Source organism: Aulonocara stuartgranti, assembly GCF_965226115.1.
Source record: "Aulonocara stuartgranti genome assembly, chromosome: 3".
In the NCBI taxonomy this organism is placed as follows: Eukaryota; Metazoa; Chordata; class Actinopteri; order Cichliformes; family Cichlidae; genus Aulonocara; species Aulonocara stuartgranti.
In genome coordinates, this window is record NC_138941.1 from 51,133,021 (window position 1) to 51,152,766 (window position 19,746).

At 42.6% G+C, this 19,746-nt stretch overlaps 1 protein-coding gene across 5 annotated transcripts in view; it reads left to right on the top strand.

Annotated features, from left to right (window-relative positions):
• The window catches only part of LOC309703785 (uncharacterized protein), a 37,609-nt gene extending 24,414 nt beyond the window's left edge, over positions 1-13,195 (top strand). For all 5 annotated transcript variants that reach the window (XM_082528678.1, XM_082528677.1, XM_082528676.1 and 2 more), the window contains 7 exons: positions 76-2,712; positions 2,802-2,880; positions 5,742-5,852; positions 10,840-11,130; positions 11,846-11,962; positions 12,049-12,170; positions 12,258-13,195. In XM_082528678.1, the coding sequence (XP_082384804.1) occupies positions 76-2,712; positions 2,802-2,880; positions 5,742-5,852; positions 10,840-11,130; positions 11,846-11,962; positions 12,049-12,170; positions 12,258-12,332 (3,432 nt within the window). In that variant the 3' untranslated portion in view covers positions 12,333-13,195. The remainder of the gene's footprint in view (positions 1-75; positions 2,713-2,801; positions 2,881-5,741; positions 5,853-10,839; positions 11,131-11,845; positions 11,963-12,048; positions 12,171-12,257) is intronic.
• Positions 13,196-19,746: the final 6,551 nt, after the last annotated feature.

Below are 19,746 nucleotides of genomic sequence, written 5' to 3' on the forward strand. Positions count from 1 at the left end.
TTGTGATAGTTACACTCTGATTACAGGGTAAGCTGTTTCATGGCTCCACAGACTGTTTTTGGTTTTTCCATCTAGGTTCAAGTTGATAATTTAGAGAAGAAAGTTTCTTCAGAGAGCCGCCCTTTTGGTGAGCCGGATTTCAATGTAGACGACTTTGTCACTGTTGATGAAATTAACGATGACGCAGCAGACGCAGACCCCAATGGTGAAAGCTCCTCTTCAACTAAGCCAAAGTCCACAGAGAATGCGGAAAGTCAAAGCTCAGCTGCATCTCCTGCTTCCAAACGAACTTCAGCAGGGTCCTCCAAAGACTCCAGCAGCTCAGCCTCTCCCTCATCCAAGCCCACGGAATCTTCTGAGAAAAGCAGTTCAACCTCCTCACTACGAAAAAGTAAAGACTCATTTGACTCCACCAAACCCGAATCCTCTGTGAGTGTCAGTAAGCCTGTTTCCTTTTCTGGTGAGAAAACGCAGCCAAGCAAACCTCCAGACAAATTGCCGCATTCTTCGTCCTCGGGTTATAGGACCCGTTCAAAAATGGCATCAACCACTGCTGCAGAGCTAACAGAGGAGAGTGCAGCAACAAAGTCTGACCTCAAAGTGTCAGCAAAGGAAAATCAAACTAAAGTGGAAACATCATCAGAGACACAGCCACCTGCAGAGGGAGAGGGATTAGGGATGAAGAGCCAAACACAGACTCTGGAGACTGAATGTAAGGACGCACACAAAGAGTCAAAGAAAAGCAAAGGAGATGGGGAAAAAGACAATGTGGGGAAATATCCACAGGAGGAGGAGGATGATGGTGAAAGTTACCAGATCCTTGATTCGATCGATGAGCCAACAGATGAACAGATAGATGAAGACTCAAACCAAGAGACTAAAACAGAGTCATCAGGGCCTGAGCAAACCCAGAGTTTGCATGAGGGGGAAAGTCAGGTCTTGAACAGCATTGATGATAAAGGCTCAGAGGAGTCCAGTAAAACAGAAACGGATGCTCCTCTCTATGTGATAGACAACGTTAGTGAAGACCAAGCCAGTACAGTCCAAGAGGACAGTCATCTGGTCAAAGATGAAGTTGCCACAGCAAAGCAGCCGTCTGAGGAAAAGATTCAAGAACCAGATGCAGCTGATAAAAAAGAAGGGTTGGATCCAAGCATGAACCAAACTCCAAGGTCCAGTGGAGATGGAAAAGAAATGAATGAGGAGATGCTCTCAGAAAAATCAAGCAAAGCTTCCAAAGCATTTTGCCAAACTCCAAATAATGAAGAACAAGAAAACAAAGGCAGTTCAGCAGATGTTACTAAACAGAAAGCCTCTGAGAAGTTAGATTCAGTCAATGATTACACCAGAGGAGAAGATGACGAGAAGAAACTTAATACTTCGAAAGCAGTCACTGAAGGAACTGAAGAAGAGGAAGAAGCTTACCAGGTAATTGATTCTGTGGAAGAAGAGCCACCGACCACAGAGACCGAGGCAGAGGCTGAGAACAAGGAGGAAAAAACCAAGAAAGACGTTGAAGTGGCTAAACAAGCTGAAAGACCAACAAGGAGGGGTAGACCGAGAACAAGAACATCTAAAAGAGAGGAGAAAGAGACACAGGAGGAGATGATCTTTGAGGTAGTGGATTCTGTTGAAGATGAATTTGTTCAAGATGTCTCCACCACAGAGAGGCCTGGTAGAAGGAGGTCGGCCAGAGGAAACAAAGACAATAAAAAGACGCCAACTTCCACAGTTGCATGTATAAAAACCGTCAGGGAAGAGGAATCTACGTCTGAGATCCTAGACTCAGTGGAGGGTAAGGCTGCCATGAACGAACCAACCATCACAACAAGGTCAACCAGAGGAAGAAGAGAAACTAAAGAAGACGTCTCAAAAAAAGACAAGACACCAACGAGGAGGCGGCCGACACCTGCCAGAGATTCTCAGGAACCAAACAAGGAGGAACCTCAGCAAGTGAAAGAGAGCACACCAACAAAGAAGAGCGAGGGGAATGCCACCTTTACAATAGTATACCCAGTGCAGGATGAAGTTATTAAGGATGAACGGGCCATAACTCCGGAAAAAAGAAAAAGGGGAAGACCAAAGAAGGACACTAAAGTAACTAAAAAACAAGCTGCCATGAAGAATGCTGCATCTAGTAAAGTGGCTGATGAGGAGGAGGCCATTTATCAGATTGTTGACTCAGTTGAGGATGAGACGGCTGACAATGAGCCTTTGAAAGACCAGAATACAGAAGAGCCAACAGTGCCTAAAGACGATAAAGACTCAGCATCACCAAAAAATGCAGATGAGGAGGAGGTGGTCGATAAAGAGGAGTGTTTGGATCACACTGCTGAGGTTAGTGATGCTCTATCTGCTGAAGACGAGTCTGGTACAGCAACGAAGGAAGAGAAGCCAAAAACAGATACTAAAGAGGCCACTGGGTCCCAAAGTGAGGCTGCTGCACCAGAAGAAAAAACAAATCTGGAGGAAGACACCCTGGAGCTGGTCACTCTGGATGAGGTGGGAGCAGATGATGCTGGGGAGGAAAGAGCAGTGGAGGGTCAGGACTGGAGCAGGGAGATCACCAAGGGAGAACCTGCAGAGCTCATCACTCTGGATGAGATTGTTGAAGAAGAAGAAGAGGAGGAGGGGGAAAAGGCAGAGGAAAGCACAGTGGAGCCCCGCCCACCAACACAGGAGAGCCAATCGGTGGAGGCCGCAGACATAGAGGTAATGTTGAGATTTATTTGAGCATCTTTGTTTCCTCTTTAGTAAAAACAGAAAACTCGATGGTCGTGATTTTGTGTCTTTGTTTTTAGACTTTTGCGACAGCAGCTGAGGTAGAAGAGGAAGCAGAGAAGACATCAGGATCTGCTAAACGCAAACATGATGAAACAGGTCAGTTTCATTCTCCATCCATCCATTTTTTTAACTGCTTGTTCGAGTTCGGGTCGTGGGGGCAGTCGGAAGTTCAGACTTCCCTGATAGTCTCATTGCTGGATCTGCCCCGGGGCCTCCTCCCAATAGGACATCAAATGACCTTGAACAAGAAAGCCTGCTCTGCTGTTCAGTACTGAACAAATGTAAACCACAGCACCTAGGAGTTGCCCAGGAGGCATCCTAGTCACATACTCAAACCACCTGAATAGAGTTCGATTTGCACGGTCAGATTTTGTGGAGGAGAAGCGAATGTGTACAGCATAGTTTTTGTTGGCAGGGCTCTAGAGTGCGTCACAAATGTGACCAAATTTTTCAATGGTGCGACTAAAATAAACCTTAGGTCACACCGGTGCGACCAGCTGTTCGAGTAACAAAAAAAGTCTGCAACTCTTAAAGTCTCCGTGTGGTCAACAACAGACACATGATGCCCACATTATGGTCCAGATAGTCCTTCGTGTACGTTTGAAAGTGCAGGTGGATAGAGAGAGGTGAGTAGCTTGAATAAAGCGATATTGATTCATTAAATCCTGAATAGAGTTTTAAATATAAATGTATTTTGCCAGAAACGCGAGAATCTCAGGTTAAAGCTCACAAAACTATTTCAACAACCACCAAACAGTAAAAGAGAGCAGGTAAATGGATTCCACACAAAGATGTAAACACACGTATCACCCCGTCGTATCAGAATCAGCTTTCTCTTTCTCGGCTTTCTCACCGACGGCACGTAGACGGATATGCAGTCAGGACTGGGAGCCGGCAGCTCACTGATTCTGATGCGTCGGGTTTGCGCTTTGTGTTTACGTCTTTTTTTTCTAGATTCTGAGCTGCAGGTTTTGTCTCTGTCCAACCAAAATTCACTGAACCAGCAGCAAAAGAAGATCCAAACTACGCTACAGATTTGATAAACATCGTCATGAATTCCCTCTTACTTTTGCCGTTTTGCTTCCACCACAATAAAAATCGCACGTCATGTACACACTCTCTTTCTCTCTGTACTTCAAGAACAGTTTCCCATCTCAAATTAGTTTTCTGCATTATTCATTCACTTATTACCCACCAGTGTACAGCTGTTTACAGCGCTGTCGGCCGCTGTCTGTTTTTTTTTTTTTTTTTTACTTAAATGACCTTGGAGAACAAAGCCTAATTTCTGCTGTTCAATACTGAAGAAATTTAAAAAATTTTAAATTATGTAAAGTTGCAGAATATTTTTAAGGTTATCTGCTATGAGAAGCCAGGCCAGCAAAATCTCCTTCATGTTTTTCTGTGTTTTATTCTCAGTTACTTTGACACAAAGGCATCTGCTGTGATGCTCACACCTCTGATAAAGTCTCACAGTATCGGTACTGATAAATGATCAGAATTATAATATTTCTGACTGTCTGAGGCAAAAATGAGTCGAATCGAATTGGGACCTCGTGAATTGGAATCGAATGGATTATAGAAATCAGTGATGATACCCAGCCCTAGTGAGCAGCCTAGGCCTGACAGAAGTGGATGTAGCTGTGGGTAATGAGAAAAGATGAAAAGAACTATTGATACATTTTTTATTAAGGCCTGATCCATGTGAAATTCATAGCCAGTGCTCTGACACAGAGCCATCAACCTCTGAACGTTGAAAAATGTATCCAGAAAACACATTGTTTTTTTATTTTTATTATTTATCACATATGTCGTGATAAATGCACGTCCCAAGTGTCCCCTCTCCCCACTGCCTTTCAGCGGCAGCCAGCAGCAAACAGGTCATCAGAGGAGGCCAAGATGATTAAGTTTAATGTTGTCTACAATATTGCCAAAGCACTTTAAGCACAAGCACAAGATTGTTAGTTAATCATTATACAAATCAATATTGTCTGTATGGACATCAATCCCCCCCCCCCCCCCCCCCCCCCCCCCAAAAAAATGCACATGTAAAACTGCGGTGTTAAGTGATGCAGTTGAAAAATGTGGGTGCGCCTAACTTTTGTGCTGGCACCAGTGCAACCGTGGAAACAAGTTAGTGTGGAGCCCTTGTTGGTGTCATGTATTTGGATTTATCAGTCCATTTAAATAATTTTAAAGTATCTTCAGGTGTTTAAAGGCTGTTCAAATTCACTTTTTCTGTGTATTTGATCCAAAGGAAGAATCTAAAAGACTAAAGAACATGAAGTTAAAAGACAACATTAGTTTGTGTGGAAGCCGGGTTACGATTTATGGGTTGAATAACCAGAAAATCTGAAGTTTAAATCAGTTTGCTTCCATCAAACTTAATAGAGACATTAAGAGCAATCCCTGCTTCCAAAAGTGAGTTAGATTGATATTTTACTGATCCAGAGCACAATGAAATAGAAATAAAGAGCAGGAGCTGCTGATAAAGCAATAAAAAGTATTAGTGTGCAAAAACATTGCTCTACAGCGACGTGAAATACAGTCACAGTAAAGTCAACAAAGTTTGATTCATCCGTGTTTTGACAGACAACGCAAAAGACTGTTGACAATCAGACACTAACCTAATCATGTGGTTAGACCAGAGTTAGGAAGTCCTCTAGGAAAGTTGGAAAAACAGGATTTGTCTTGCTTCTGAGCAAGGTAGTCATCTACCCTGCTAAGAATTGTCTCATTCAACTAGTTCAACTTCAACAAAAGCATTTAGATTAAACTTAATCCTATATCATCTCTTAGGAGAAACAGGAAACTTTATGCTTGACAGAAATAGTTTTATTTAAATGGAGATTTTCCCACATCGCCCTCTTAGAAGACAGCATTTAACTTGGGTATATTTCAACACGAAATGAAAGTTTTTACTGTCAATACTGCCTGTGACCTCTCATTTCTTGTTTTAGAGGAGAGTTTCAATTTTGTGATGGTGGACGAGGTGGGAGAGACTGTGGAGAAGGAGGCGGTAATTACCAGGACAAGAGGTCGACCCAGGAAGAGAACCAGGCAGACCCCGGGTCAGTGTTGGGAAGGTTACTTTTAAAATGTATTCCACTACAGATTACATAATACATGCACCAAAATGTAGTTTGTAACGTATTCTGAATACTTTGGATTACTTAATATACTGTCATTGCTTTTCACAACTACATGAATGTAGCAATCACATCCTGCAAATTCCTGTTTGTTTTTGGCTTGTAAGCCCAAATCTGTCTGAATAGACAATATATTTACTGTAGGGGAGAAAAGACTTATGTTAACATACAGGGAGTGCAGAATTATTAGGCAAGTTGTATTTTTGAGGGATAATTTGATTATTGAACAACAACCATGTTCTCAATGAACCCAAAAAACTCATTAATATCAAAGCTGAATGTTTGTGGAAGTAGTTTTTAGTTTGTTTTTAGTTTTAGCTATTTTAGGGGGATATCTGTGTGTGCAGGTGACTATTACTGTGCATAATTATTAGGCAACTTAACAAAAAACAAATATATACCCATTTCAATTATTTATTTTTACCAGTGAAACCAATATAACATCTCCACATTCACAAATATACATTTCTGACATTCAAAAACAAAACAAAAACAAATCAGCGACCAATATAGCCACCTTTCTTTGCAAGGACACTCAAAAGCCTGCCATCCATGGATTCTGTCAGTGTTTTGATCTGTTCACCATCAACATTGCGTGCAGCAGCAACCACAGCCTCCCAGACACTGTTCAGAGAGGTGTACTGTTTTCCCTCCTTGTAAATCTCACATTTGATGATGGACCACAGGTTCTCAATGGGGTTCAGATCAGGTGAACAAGGTGGCCATGTCATTAGTTTTTCTTCTTTTATACCCTTTCTTGCCAGCCACGCTGTGGAGTACTTGGATGCGTGTGATGGAGCATTGTCCTGCATGGAAATCATGTTTTTCTTGAAGGATGCAGACTTCTTCCTGTACCACTGCTTGAAGAAGGTGTCTTCCAGAAACTGGCAGTAGGACTGGGAGTTGAGCTTGACTCCATCCTCAACCTGAAAAGGCCCCACAAGCTCATCTTTTTTTTTCTTTTTCTTTTTTTTTTTTTTTTTGCCTGTCCCGTTTGGCTCTTTTGCCATCAGAATTGTTGTCTAAAGGCAAAGAAAGATGCCCAACGGATTTACTTTACCAAACTGACCATCCCAGCCTTGCCGTAATGGTCCATTTGATTCACCTTTTATTGTTTTTATTTTCACTTACTGAATACGGGACAGACTTGACTGGGGGAAAGAAGGGGAGAAAGAAAGAGGGAAAGAGAAACAGCTGAGAAGAGGGACGGGGGAGAAGGGCAAAAGACAAAAACCAACAGAACGGGCAGAGAAAAAAAAAATGCATATATCAATCACCTGGATCACCTGCTGAGAAAGAAAAAAGAAAGCAAGCAGAAGAGAACAAGAGTAATAGAATAAACAACATCACAATGATATATGGGAATATGACAGTAAATACTAAATGTTAAACATTATTGTGCAGCACATAAGATCAACAGAACACAGTGTGCTTTGAGGTAGGAGCCAAAAAGGGTGTAGTTTGTGGGTGTGATCACCCGTGTGTACACCTGTGAGCATGGACGCGCTTGTTTTTTGTTTTTTAAAAGGTTCCTTCATGTAATAATCTGCTAGAGGGTGTGGGGGGGCCACAGCCCCGTCCTCCAGGGCATGAAGCAGGTGTGGAGGAGATCAAAACTCCAGACATCCAGAGGCCCCCAGAACACAAGAGACCAAGGAAGACCAACAGAGGGGCAGCCGCGCCACTGTCCCGGAAAGAGCTGAGGAGAGTCCCAGATGAGGGCTCACTCAGCAGCCGCGGAGCAGAAGCCAGGGGGAGTTGCAGTGACGCGCCCGTGAGCTCCGCCGGCAGCCAGCTGCGCCTGAGTGACCGAGCCCCAGGCCGAGAGGCCGGGGGCACCCCACCTCCGAAGTGGCCCGAGCGAGCCCCAGGCTCCAGGCCCCGACAAGCGGCCGCCAAGGAGTGAGCCGGTGTGTACCTGGACGCCCATCCCCGGACACAAAGAACCACCAACGCACCGATGTCTGAGGGAGTCTGCCACTGGCAGGGGAAGTGGTGGTAGGGGGAGACAGGCCTCCAAACCTTGGAGGGCCTGAGATGTCCCCAGAGAGGTGGCGCCTGACACCCAACCTGACATATAGACACAGACATACAGGCACACACAGACACAAACATCCATTCCCACCCTCATGCTCTCATATGCACTTACTCCACACTCAACCAACGTGGAGACAGACATAAAGAGACGTTGTACACACGATCACACTCCCCAAGCGTACTCTACAAACCGGGTCTAGGTGCCCCCGCCCCTGGAGGGGGGAACTGCACCCAGACCCAGGTGGTGTTTCCCTTTTCCCTCCGGTGGGGGGAGGCAGACCGCCCCGACTCCGCAGCAGCAGGAAGGCTCCACACTCCAGACCGCAGTCGGACGGCCAACTCCTCCTCCTAGTCCTAGCCCCCCTGCTCCAGCAGGTCGCAGAGAATGGGGGTGAGAGAAGACTCCAAACCTCCCTCCACCCGCTCATTGTAATGTTGATGCATGTGTGTTCTAAGGTGCATTTAAAACCCAGGAGGGCTTGGAGCTACCTGCCAGAGAGCAGCAGGTAAGCGCATGGTCCCTCCTGCTAGCCCTCAATGTCTACGTGTATTTAAAATTGAGAGGTGGGCAACGATGCCAGGGGTGGGGTGTACACCCTGATGGTACTTTGGACTCCGTGTATCGTGCCCACCCCCAAGATCCTATATGTATGTGTAATGAGAGTGTGAGTAATGTGAATGTCTAAGTTGTGGGATAAAATTGAGGCAGAGGCAGCCAGAAGGGGACAGAGGGGGGGGGGTAGCCTCCTCTGCACCCTGGTGACATACCCCTACTCCAAGGCCCTGCATGTGTGGGTGGTTGTGGTGGAGCGGGAAGAGGGAGGCAGCTGGAGATGGGGAGGGAAGGAAGGGAGGGGCAAGTGACCCCTCCCTGGGGCCAGCTCCCCCGCTGACCCCAGTAGGCACCCCCATACTCCGCGACCCGCCAGGGAAAGGGGGCCCAGGCCCATCCAGACCGGGCCCAGTGCAGCAGCGCCGCCCGGCCCCACAGAGCCCGGGACAGTCCACCCAACCCCACCACAGAGAAAACTGCACCCACCCCACCATCCACTCATCTTCCAGACTACATAAGACAATAAACACCCAGGCTGAGATCTTCCTCCACCTCTCCTGTATCTCCCCCTCCTGCAGAGGGAGCTCCTGAGGAGAGGAAAGCTCCTGCAAGATGTGACAATCTCCCCCACCAGTTGAAGAGCCCCCCAGGTGGCTCGATGCACCGGCGGCACCCCGCTCCAGGGCTGGGCCCCCATGCACCCACCCGCCCACAACCCCGGCAACACACCAACCAGGACCCAAGCCCCCGAGGCCCGGTCCGGGTCCCAGCCCAGAGACGGAGCGCCCCCAGAACCTCACGCCCATCCCGGACCCACCCAGGGGCAGCCAGGCTACCAGGTCAGTAACCCACGTCCGTCAGCACAGACCCTCCCCTAGCCTCCCACCCACAAGCTCATCTTTGATGATACCAGCCCAAACCAGTACTCCACCTCCACCTTGCTGGCGTCTGAGTCGGACTGGAGCTCTCTGCCCTTTACCAATCCAGCCACGGGCCCATCCATCTGGCCCATCAAGACTCACTCTTATTTCATCAGTCCATAAAACCTTAGAAAAATCAGTCTTGAGATATTTCTTGGCCCAGTCTTGACGTTTCAGCTTGTGTGTCTTGTTCAGTGGTGGTCGTCTTTCAGCCTTTCTTACCTTGGCCATGTCTCTGAGTATTGCACACCTTGTGCTTTTGGGCACTCCAGTGATGTTGCAGCTCTGAAACATGGCCAAACTGGTGGCAAGTGGCATCTTGGCAGCTGCACGCTTGACTTTTCTCAGTTCATGGGCAGTTATTTTGCGCCTTGGTTTTTCCACACGCTTCTTGCGACCCTGTTGACTATTTTGAATGAAACGCTTGATTGTTCGATGATCACGCTTCAGAAGCTTTGCAATTTTGAGACTGCTGCATCCCTCTGCAAGATATCTCACTATTTTTGACTTTTCTGAGCCTGTCAAGTCCTTCTTTTGACCCATTTTGCCAAAGGAAAGGACGTTGCCTAATAATTATGCACACCTGATATAGGGTGTTGATGTCATTAGACCACACCCCTTCTCATTACAGAGATGCACATCACCTAATATGCTTAATTGGTAGTAGGCTTTTGAGCCTATACAGCTTGGAGTAAGACAACATGCATGAAGAGGATGATGTGGACAAAATACTAATTTGCCTAATAATTCTGCACTCCCTGTAAGATAAGATGTTAGCCCGGTGGCGAGTAGCCTTCAGTAATAGTAATAAGTCACGTAGATACTGAAGTGGTGCATAACCCAGGAAGCTACCACAACTAAAGCAAGGTAGTTGCAGCAGGCTAACGTTAGTTTTTAAAAAAGAACTTCCAGACCTTTCTTTAGGTTGCAGTCTTTGGATGCTGAGAGCACCTTGGTTGCTGGCAAAGAGAGTTTGCATTACACTTTCAAATTCCCTTTCTTCTTTATGAAGTGGTGTAGGAATTTCCAAGTAAGAAATGCATTCCTGCCCATGCACTGCTGGTTCCGTTGTGCTGTCTCCGGGTCGTGTAACTGACGCACATACACAGGATGCTTACATTAGACCCTCTTATTGTGTGTTTTGTTTGGGTTTCCAGCAATGTACCAAAAGTAGAGAGGGCCTAACATATGAAACAGAAAAATACTGCAGTTTAATCCATTTATTTCAATAAATTATCACCTATTTAAGCGGTAACTATAATGGAATACAGTTACTCATATTTTGTATTTTAAATATGTAACATCCGTACATATATTCTCCAGTGGCTGGCATCTGGGATAAAGTCGTGTCAGAGCTCTGAGACATGAAGCTTAATTAATCTGTTGTTTCCTCCCACAGTGAGAAAATCTGCTAGAGGGAAACCAGAGAGCACAAAAGAGGAGACGGAAGAGGAGGAAACAACAGAACCACTGCTTCCAGCTTCTGTTAATCCCACTTTATCACAGGACCGAGACTCATCTGCGCCGCCAGGTGACGGCCAGGCGGAGAGCCAGAGGACCGAAGAGGAAGCAGAGACCCAGCCTGATGCTGCCCCTGCCCCTGCTGGACAGCAGCCAGAGTCTAAGTGTCCTGATAAGGAGGCAGAGCAGGGAGAGGAGAAGGATGGATGGAGCACGGTTGGCATTAAAGGTACAAAGAGCTGCTTTAAATCAACAAAATACATCACTCTGACAACGAAAACACAGTAAACTGAATATAAAAAGAAAAATTGTGATATTTTATGGCTCTGATCTCATGTTTGTGTTCCTCACTGTGCTACATACATTCAGCCTGCGTGATGCCTGGTAGTTTTTTTCCTTCTTCAGTGATTACCAACATCCTTGAGATGCATTACCACTACCTTGTGGTGGTAGTAATATGTTTTACATATGTGGTTGGTGCTAAGGGCCCCAGTGTGTGCCAAGAATAATACAAGGGAGGATGGATCCAAGCTTTCTGACCCTGCCATCCTAATGTCACAGCAGAAATTGAGACTTTTTTTTTCTTTTACAGCGTTGCTGAACTTGTGTGAATTGTGCCCTCAGTTTTGCGTTCTTAACTTAGAGAAGTTGAACCCAGTGTTCTTCTTCATTCTGATGCTCAGTTTGAATTTCAGCAGGTCATCTGACCATGTCTACATACCTAGATCACTGAGTTGCTGCCATGTGATTGGCCGATTAGAGATTTACATTAATGAGCAGTCAAACAAGTGTACCTAATAAAGTGGCTGACAAACATTTCACCTTTTCAAATAAATCAAAAATCATTTGTTTAATTACTTAAGTTATAATTTAATATTTTATAAACCCGGTGGCTCCTGCAGCAGATTTGTTGATGATTAAGGTGTTGCTCTTTCCATTTTCAGTTGTGGGTAAACGCAGGAGGGAGCTTGTTGGACCTGAGGCAAAGCGATCTCGCTCTCAGTCTCCGTGTGTTGTAGCAGACTTCAGACTGCCTCAGTTCAACCCCAATAGCCCCCTCGGTGAGACACACACATAAACACACATGCACGCGATTCAAATGCTGTGTTAACACTTGTCTAATTTTCCTGTTTCTACTCCTCTGCAGGTCAGGAGTTTGTGATCCCAAAATCAGGATTTTTCTGTAACATCTGCTCTGTTTTCTACCTGAATGAGAAGACCGCCAAGGAACTCCACTGCTGCAGCCAGAAACACTACAACAACCTGCAGGTACGCATGCGCACACACCATTCAGTACACAAAATCACACTCTTGGCCTAACGATGTTTGGTTTCTCACTTTTCTGTTTTTTTGTAGAAATATTATGAGAAACGTCGACAAAGAGCTTCAACAACGTCATCTCAGATGTCTCAAGGCTCCGTTTCTGACTGATGGACCTGATCTGATTATTTTAACACATCACTGTGGAGAACAAGCCAATGTTTTTGATCCTACTAGTTCAGAAACTAAACTAATCACCGTGTGGTACCTTTTGTTGTAAATGATATGTCTTCATTCATAAATTGTCTCGCAGCCTTTCAGTTAATGTTTTGTTTTTGTTTGTACAGGCTGGTGAAGAGCACAGTTTTAATTTTCTGTTTTCTATTATTCTATCTTTTATGTGAAAATATTATTGAAAAATTGTCCCTATTACTTTAGTTAACAGGTCATCAGGAGGTACCTGACAGGTGTTGATAGTTTATTAAACTTTTTTCTTTTTTTTTTTGCTCATTTAGATCTTTGGCTTCAGTTTCTTAAAAAGAAAAGGTTCCAGCATTATATGTTTGCTGCTGTTCTGTTAAACATCAATTAAAACCTGAACAAACCACCAAATTCATCGAGACATTTGTGCCTGTTGTGTTCATAGTTTTCTGGACATCAAGAAATGCTCTGCTTTTCTTTTTGGAGAGGGTTAGTTTTACAGCTCAGTTTGCAAGTTTTTTCTCTAGCCAGTTTATTTTTTTATGTTACTTGAATCCTAGCATATTGTATAAACTGCTGCATTGGGCCTGCTTTATTATTATTATTATTAATGAATCAATAAATCAATTAGTTTGTTTATTCAAGTGTTTATTAGAGATGGCACGATACCAGTTTTTAATGTCCGATACCGATATCATAAATTTGGATATCTGCCAATACCAATATGAATCCGATATAGTGTATTTCTTAATCAATAAAATGTTTTTTTTATATATTGCTGCATTTTGTATAAGTTCATACTCAAGTTTAAATAAACAACAACACTAAAGCTATGCTGTTATACCTGTATGTAAAAAATACACTACACCCAAAATATTTCATAGTTCAGCAATACTGATCAATCTAATAAACTTAAACCTACACCATCCTCCCTATTCTGGGATTTTAAAGAGTGCTTAAAAGAAATATTAAACAACCTAACTAATAGGGTTGCCAACTCCCAGCAAAAAAAAAATAAAAATAGGGAACCACCCTCCACCTTGTGATACTTAATCGGGGTAATCAACTTTAACGCATGTGGAAAAAAAATGCACAGAAATCAATTATTTTTCCACAATAATTAAATAGATTCAACATCTTTCTTCAACAAAATTGCAGACTGCACAGATGATACCGTCCCAAAGGAAAAAGTACTATAGCTTACTAGGGTATATTAGACTTAACAGTTACTATATACAGTAATGGACTTCTATACATTTTAGGTCAGATTAAAACTTTGGGTGTAAGATTCAGATAATTATTTATTAAAAGCTAGACATTTTAAATGAGAATAAGAAAGAAAAGTATGTCTTTGTGCCCCCTTTTCCCTGTTCATGCCCTATCGGCCCCCCTGGCAAAACTTTGCTAGACCCGCCCCTGCACAGTTACCAGCATCAGCTACGTAGAAAAAGATCCTGAAAGTAATATTAAATAATTTCTATGACAGCTTATCAAGCTTAAAGGTGCGGCTATTGTTTAGCCGCTGGTTTCGTCTTACTGGTGCAAAGTGGGCCAACAACAAACGAGAGACGGACTTGCGACAGAAAAGCCGATCAGCTGATCACTGATCAGTTTCATGATTGAAGTAGCAGCAGGAGAGGGAGGGGAGAGAAGAGGCAGTCGCTCCATATATCGCTTGTTAAGCTTAATGCCAGAATGCTTTACAAACATTCAGAGATGAACTTACACACACTTGCTTTACTTCTCTCTGGGATCACTTCCTCGGAGATGAAATGCTGGATGAGGCTACAAATACACACAGCCGCTCTATCACGTGAGCACACTGCTCCGACGTGCTACGGTTATGAGCCGAGTTACGCCGTGTCGAAAGTTTTGTGAGGTGCTTTTTTTGAAACATGAAAGGGAAGGGAAGAATCAGAGCTGAAATGAAAGATCCCACGACCAGGACAACTAAAACAAGCAGAAAATCGTTAAAGAACTTCTGATCAACAAAACAGATTTTTCTTTTAAAAGCACACAAAGATTTAGTCAACCTGATTGGCTGACAAATGCTGTCACAAAGTTAAGAATTATATTTATATCACCTCTGGTTACATTTAAAAAGGTGCTGAATACATAATTAAAGATAAAATAAAGTCTGGGTGGTTCTTTTATAAAAGCAGGGCCATGGCAACACAAATCCTTTTATTAGCAGGTAATATTCACAATCAGCCATAAAGTTGATTCAAAATAAACTCCGTTTTAGTTAGGTGTAGCCTTGTTAGTATTCTCCCAGTTAAAATTCAACGGTCAGATATTCAGGAACACTAGTGGTGTAGATTTGTGCTGATCTGGAAATTATTTTGAACCACCAAAAACATGTTTTTATTTATAATTGGGCTACAAGGAAACCATGTTGCTTAATGCTTAATGATCCCCCTGTTAGAGGAGGAACAGTGAATTTAAAAATGGCAACAGTGTGCCGCACCTTTAGCAGCGACTTTTTAAATTTGGTATCAAGTCTATAATGTTTTTAACAGTCAGTGTTCTCCATTTAAGTTAGTGATGAGTTTCACACTGCAAATTTTGAGGATGAAATGTTAAATATGATAACGGCCTGTTAACAGCAGAATGCGCTACTAGCAAGTTAGCTGGTAAACACCAGATCTTTCCAAAACTGGCTAACAGAAAATAATTCCTGAGCATGATAATCTATTTTCTTGGAGGCAGAAATGATTTTCTGTTAGCTATTTGCTAGCTATTTGTTGAACAGTCTGGTGTTTGCTAGTGTGGAACTTTACTTCTTTTTAGTCTTAGCTACAGTTTGATTTTAGCTAACAGGTTGAGAACAAATCAGTGGCATTTGTATAGATTTATTGAATTTAGGTATTGTGTTTTCTGTTTAATTTTGAATCCTCTGACCAGGGAATAAAATGTTAAGTGTTTAACAATTTGAATATTTTAAAATTTGAACATTTTTTTCTTGCTTTGGCTCTTGGAGGAGGTGGACGCATCTTTCACCCTCTCCTTGCCTTATCTTCCCTGCTGCTACTTCTATTTCTTTTGTCTAGTCTCGTCTAACTCTAACTCTAACCCTCAAAGAGTCTCTCAGTCTTGTTCTCTAAAACCTAAAGAATTATGGATTCGATTAACTGGTCCCGTAACGAAATTGACACCCTCCTGGGCTTTGGAGAGCCCATTGTCCTGCAGAGATGTTTGCTGTCGGATACTCGATGGTTGTTTGCATTGTGTGTCTCGCGACACTCTCGATGAAGGACAATGAATGACATCTACCAATTTGAAACCATTATAACAGAGTTCTGGCTGATTGGAGCTGGCTCGGACCTGGTTTATCGAAGAACAAGAAGCGGCTAGAGCTGTTCAAAATCCCACAAGGCTGGCCGACATGATAGACGATGGGCAGGGCTGTCAGTACTCAGACTGTGTTTACTATTGAACGCAATATGAATAACATCTTGGAGAAGAAGAACGGGAATTGAGAGAATTGGTGACTAGTGATGGACATTAGACCAACTGTAAAAACTGAATGCAGTTGTTCGCACTAAAACAAAACATTCACCATCTTCACTCATGCGGCTATCTCACTGGCACCAGCTGAAGGCCTGGCAAGTTGAAGCTGACTGGAACAACAAAAATTCTTCCCATGATAACAGGACTGTTGTGAGAACTATTTGTCCCACCTTCAAGGCCACTTGGGTCCACTGGAGACTGTTGACCTTCGCTTAACCAAGCGTGGTGACACTTTCTCTCAGCTGAACATGGGATACACGCACACACATGTACACTGATACTGATATGCACTATCACCCTCCCTCCTCTAAATCCAACGCCTCCTCCCATGCTTACCATCCGATGTGGACAGCGGATCAGCTGGAGGCGTGATCAAAGATTGCAGCGGTCCCAGATCCAGCTGTGCACTCTGGAATACTCTCCCATGTTGCTTGTCTCTGTTTTATTGTGTTATAGTATGATGATATCTGTGCATTAGTGGATTATCCTTTTGTGTTACACATTTCACTGTTTTTTTGGTTTTTTTGCTACCTAGCCTGACCTGTCTCCCCAATGTGATGATGTGTATTGCATGTATGGTTGGCAAGGTCTGTCATCTCGGTTGTGGGCAACTGCAACTGACAAATAAAGGCTATCTCTTCTCATCATCTCATAATCGACAATGATTTTAGGCTTTTTTATCTTTTCATTTCTTTTTTTTTTTAATATATATTTTTATTAGTTTTTCTGTTTTCACAAATAGTACATAATTACATAACATAATAAAGTGTACAATTCAGAACCAAAAATAAATTAATAAAAATAAATAAATAAATAAACAAAACAAAAACAAACAGACTGATAACTAAGCACAGAACACCAGCTCAGTTCCATCTAAAAAATAAATAAATAAATAAATAAAGAGAGAATACAATACAGTACAATACCTGTGGTCCCAGTAGTACATTGCAGTTTGAACACTCAAGAGAATCCTTGTGACATAATATTAGAAACATTAGGTTCCACATAATTCAAGTATGGTTCCCACACCTTAAAGAATTGATCTGTTTTTGAGTGCAGTATACATGTAAGATATTCCAATGGCACTAGATCCAACACTACTCTTTGACAACCTTTAATAGTTCGTGCTTTTTCATAAATTCATTGGAGTAGTATATTCTTCCTCGCCGCATAGGTGAGAACACAGTACAATCTCCTATTATTCTTGGATATTAACCGCCGGCTGGGGAGGCCCAGTATGAGAGACAGAGGGTCCATCTCCAATTCACAACCGAAAATCTTCTCCATTTCAGATAACACATTAGACCAATATTCTTGCAATTTCAAACATGACCAGAAGCTGTGAGTTAGGGTACCAATTTCTGTCTTACATTTGAGGCACATGGGTGAAATGGTAGGATTATATTGATGTCTGCGAGATATGGATATATGCATTCTGTGTATGATTTTTAACTGTATATCTTTTCATTTCTAATTATTGACTCTTGCAACAATATCAAAATTATTTAGAAATACCCAAATTACCGTAGTTTGAGTTGAATTAATTGAAACTGACAAAAAATGTTGCTGTTTTTATATATTTGTTAACAGTTACTTCCTGTCATTGATACTTAGAAGCTGAAGCACTGGCTGGGGCACCATTTCAAACAGTCAGACTGACACATCGAATATCTGAGTGATACTTGGTTTACCTATGGACATGAATCAGAACAGTGATTCCATTATTTCTTTCAGATTCCATTTTTATTATTATTTTAAGATTGTCTTTCCAGTTAAAGACACAAATGACATGTAGTTTGGGTCTGTTTGTTGAACATTTCAAGATGACCCTTAGTTTGATGCCAATAGAAGACTCATACACTGATCTGCCTGATTAAAGCATTTTCTGCACTGCAACTTTAAAGGACTTTTGCAGCGAGGAATGCTGCAAAAGTCCGAGACCTCTACATTGGAGAGACCAAACAGCCACTTCACAAGTGCATGGCACAACATAGAAGAGCCACATAGAAAAGCCACCTCCACAGTACAAGACTCAGCAGTCCATCTGCATCTTAAGGATAAAGGACACTCTTTTGAGGATGCCAATGTTCACATTTTGGACAGAGAGGACAGATGGTTTGAAAGAGGAGTGAAAGAAGCCATCTATGTCCACTGTGAGCGACCATCTTTGAACAGAGGCGGTGGTTTACGACACCAACTGTCTGCCATCTATAATCCAGTTTTGAGTTCCGTCTTAACGCCCACTCACATCCTGGGCCATCTGACCACAGGAATTCGCATGATAAGGTGGGGCCAGGTTTCACAACGAGCTCATCCGAAACCCTGGCTGATTGGGACCCACACCCAGTTTCACACCTTGGCTCAGGCGATTAGAGGATCATCAGGTGGTCCTTTTGTCCCTCTGTGGTGGGATACTCCCACTAGGTTTATATCTGGGACTCTCCACCATTTGATCTTAGAACTGAAGAAGCTTCTCGGATGAGAGGTGAAACGTCTTCAAGCAACTTAAAGAAGTCCAGACGCTTTTCTTTGCAAGCTCCTTTGACTACGATGACCTGGATGACTGAGAACCTTCACAGACACTTTTGCTTTCCTTTCTAACAGGTAAGATATTTTTCCTGTTTTAGTATGTTTACTTGTCTTCACGTAATCTTGTAATCTGCTCAGATAAAAAAAACTGTGAGGACAGCTAAACCAGTCAGTCAGCAGCCTTGGGTGCAACACATTCCAAAGTAACGTGTTACTGTAATCAGATTGTATTTTTCACTAAAGCAATAATATATTTTACTGTTCTAAATTTAGTAATAACATATATAGTTACAATGTTGTTGAAGGAAATTGCCTTCCCGGGTTTCCTCCGTGGCGTGAGCGATAAGCAGAGTTCTGTCCTTTCCTTCTAAGATTCCTAATTATTTAAAGTAACACTCAGGTATGCCATTCAGCGTGTTAGTACGAGCTCGGGAGCAGCTTGGGAGAACAAGAAAACAGAGACTGCTTTAGGTTGCCTTCCCAATCGACTCAAAGGTTTATTTGATACACAGCAGTTTATATAGAGGAAAAAAAGGTTCGTGTGTCAGCTTTCCCAGTTCAAACCGGTACAGACTAAATAAGGAAACGTCTTCCTGCCTTCTGAGCAAAGTATCCCTTGTGTAGTTTATCAGTTCAGCTATAATTTATGATCATCCCAGCAAAATACACTCCTAGACATAAAATACAGAGTTCTTTCATTAGTGAATTCTGAAACAAACCACCTAGCCTTTAACGAGCCTTTTCCAGGAGATAAAGAAAAAGGGAGGATGGGAGTAAGGAAGTGGTCTCATCTCTGTGGTGTTTTCGACCTTGGGGTACCAGCTTGTGAGTCCTACACATTAATTCTTGGGTCACAGAGAAAGAGAAAAACAACTAGTAGTTGGGCCTTATTGAGTAACAGTTTTCCTGTATAAAACAATCTTCTGTAAATGCTAACCGTGGTATCAAAATATCATAACAGTTCTCCCCTTTTATCATGAAATGATAACATAGTATAAAGACAGAATGTAATAACATAATATAAAGACAAATCATAAATGTGAGACAAATCATAAATGTAACTAGTCCTTTGAGGAAGCTTAATATCAAAATTTTAAAAAGAAGAAAAGAAAGAGAAGAAAACGTCATTCTTTTCTTAGACAATCGAGTAATTTACAATCTAATGCTCAATACATACATCAGGATCATCATTGATGACATCTGACACATAATCTGGGTCAATTTGTGCCAATTGCAAATACATTGAAGTAGCTGTACTAGTAGCTATACGGGTTATCATTGAACGTACACAGGGTACCACACAACAGACAATAATCATCAAAAACATGCTGCAACGGTTACAAAG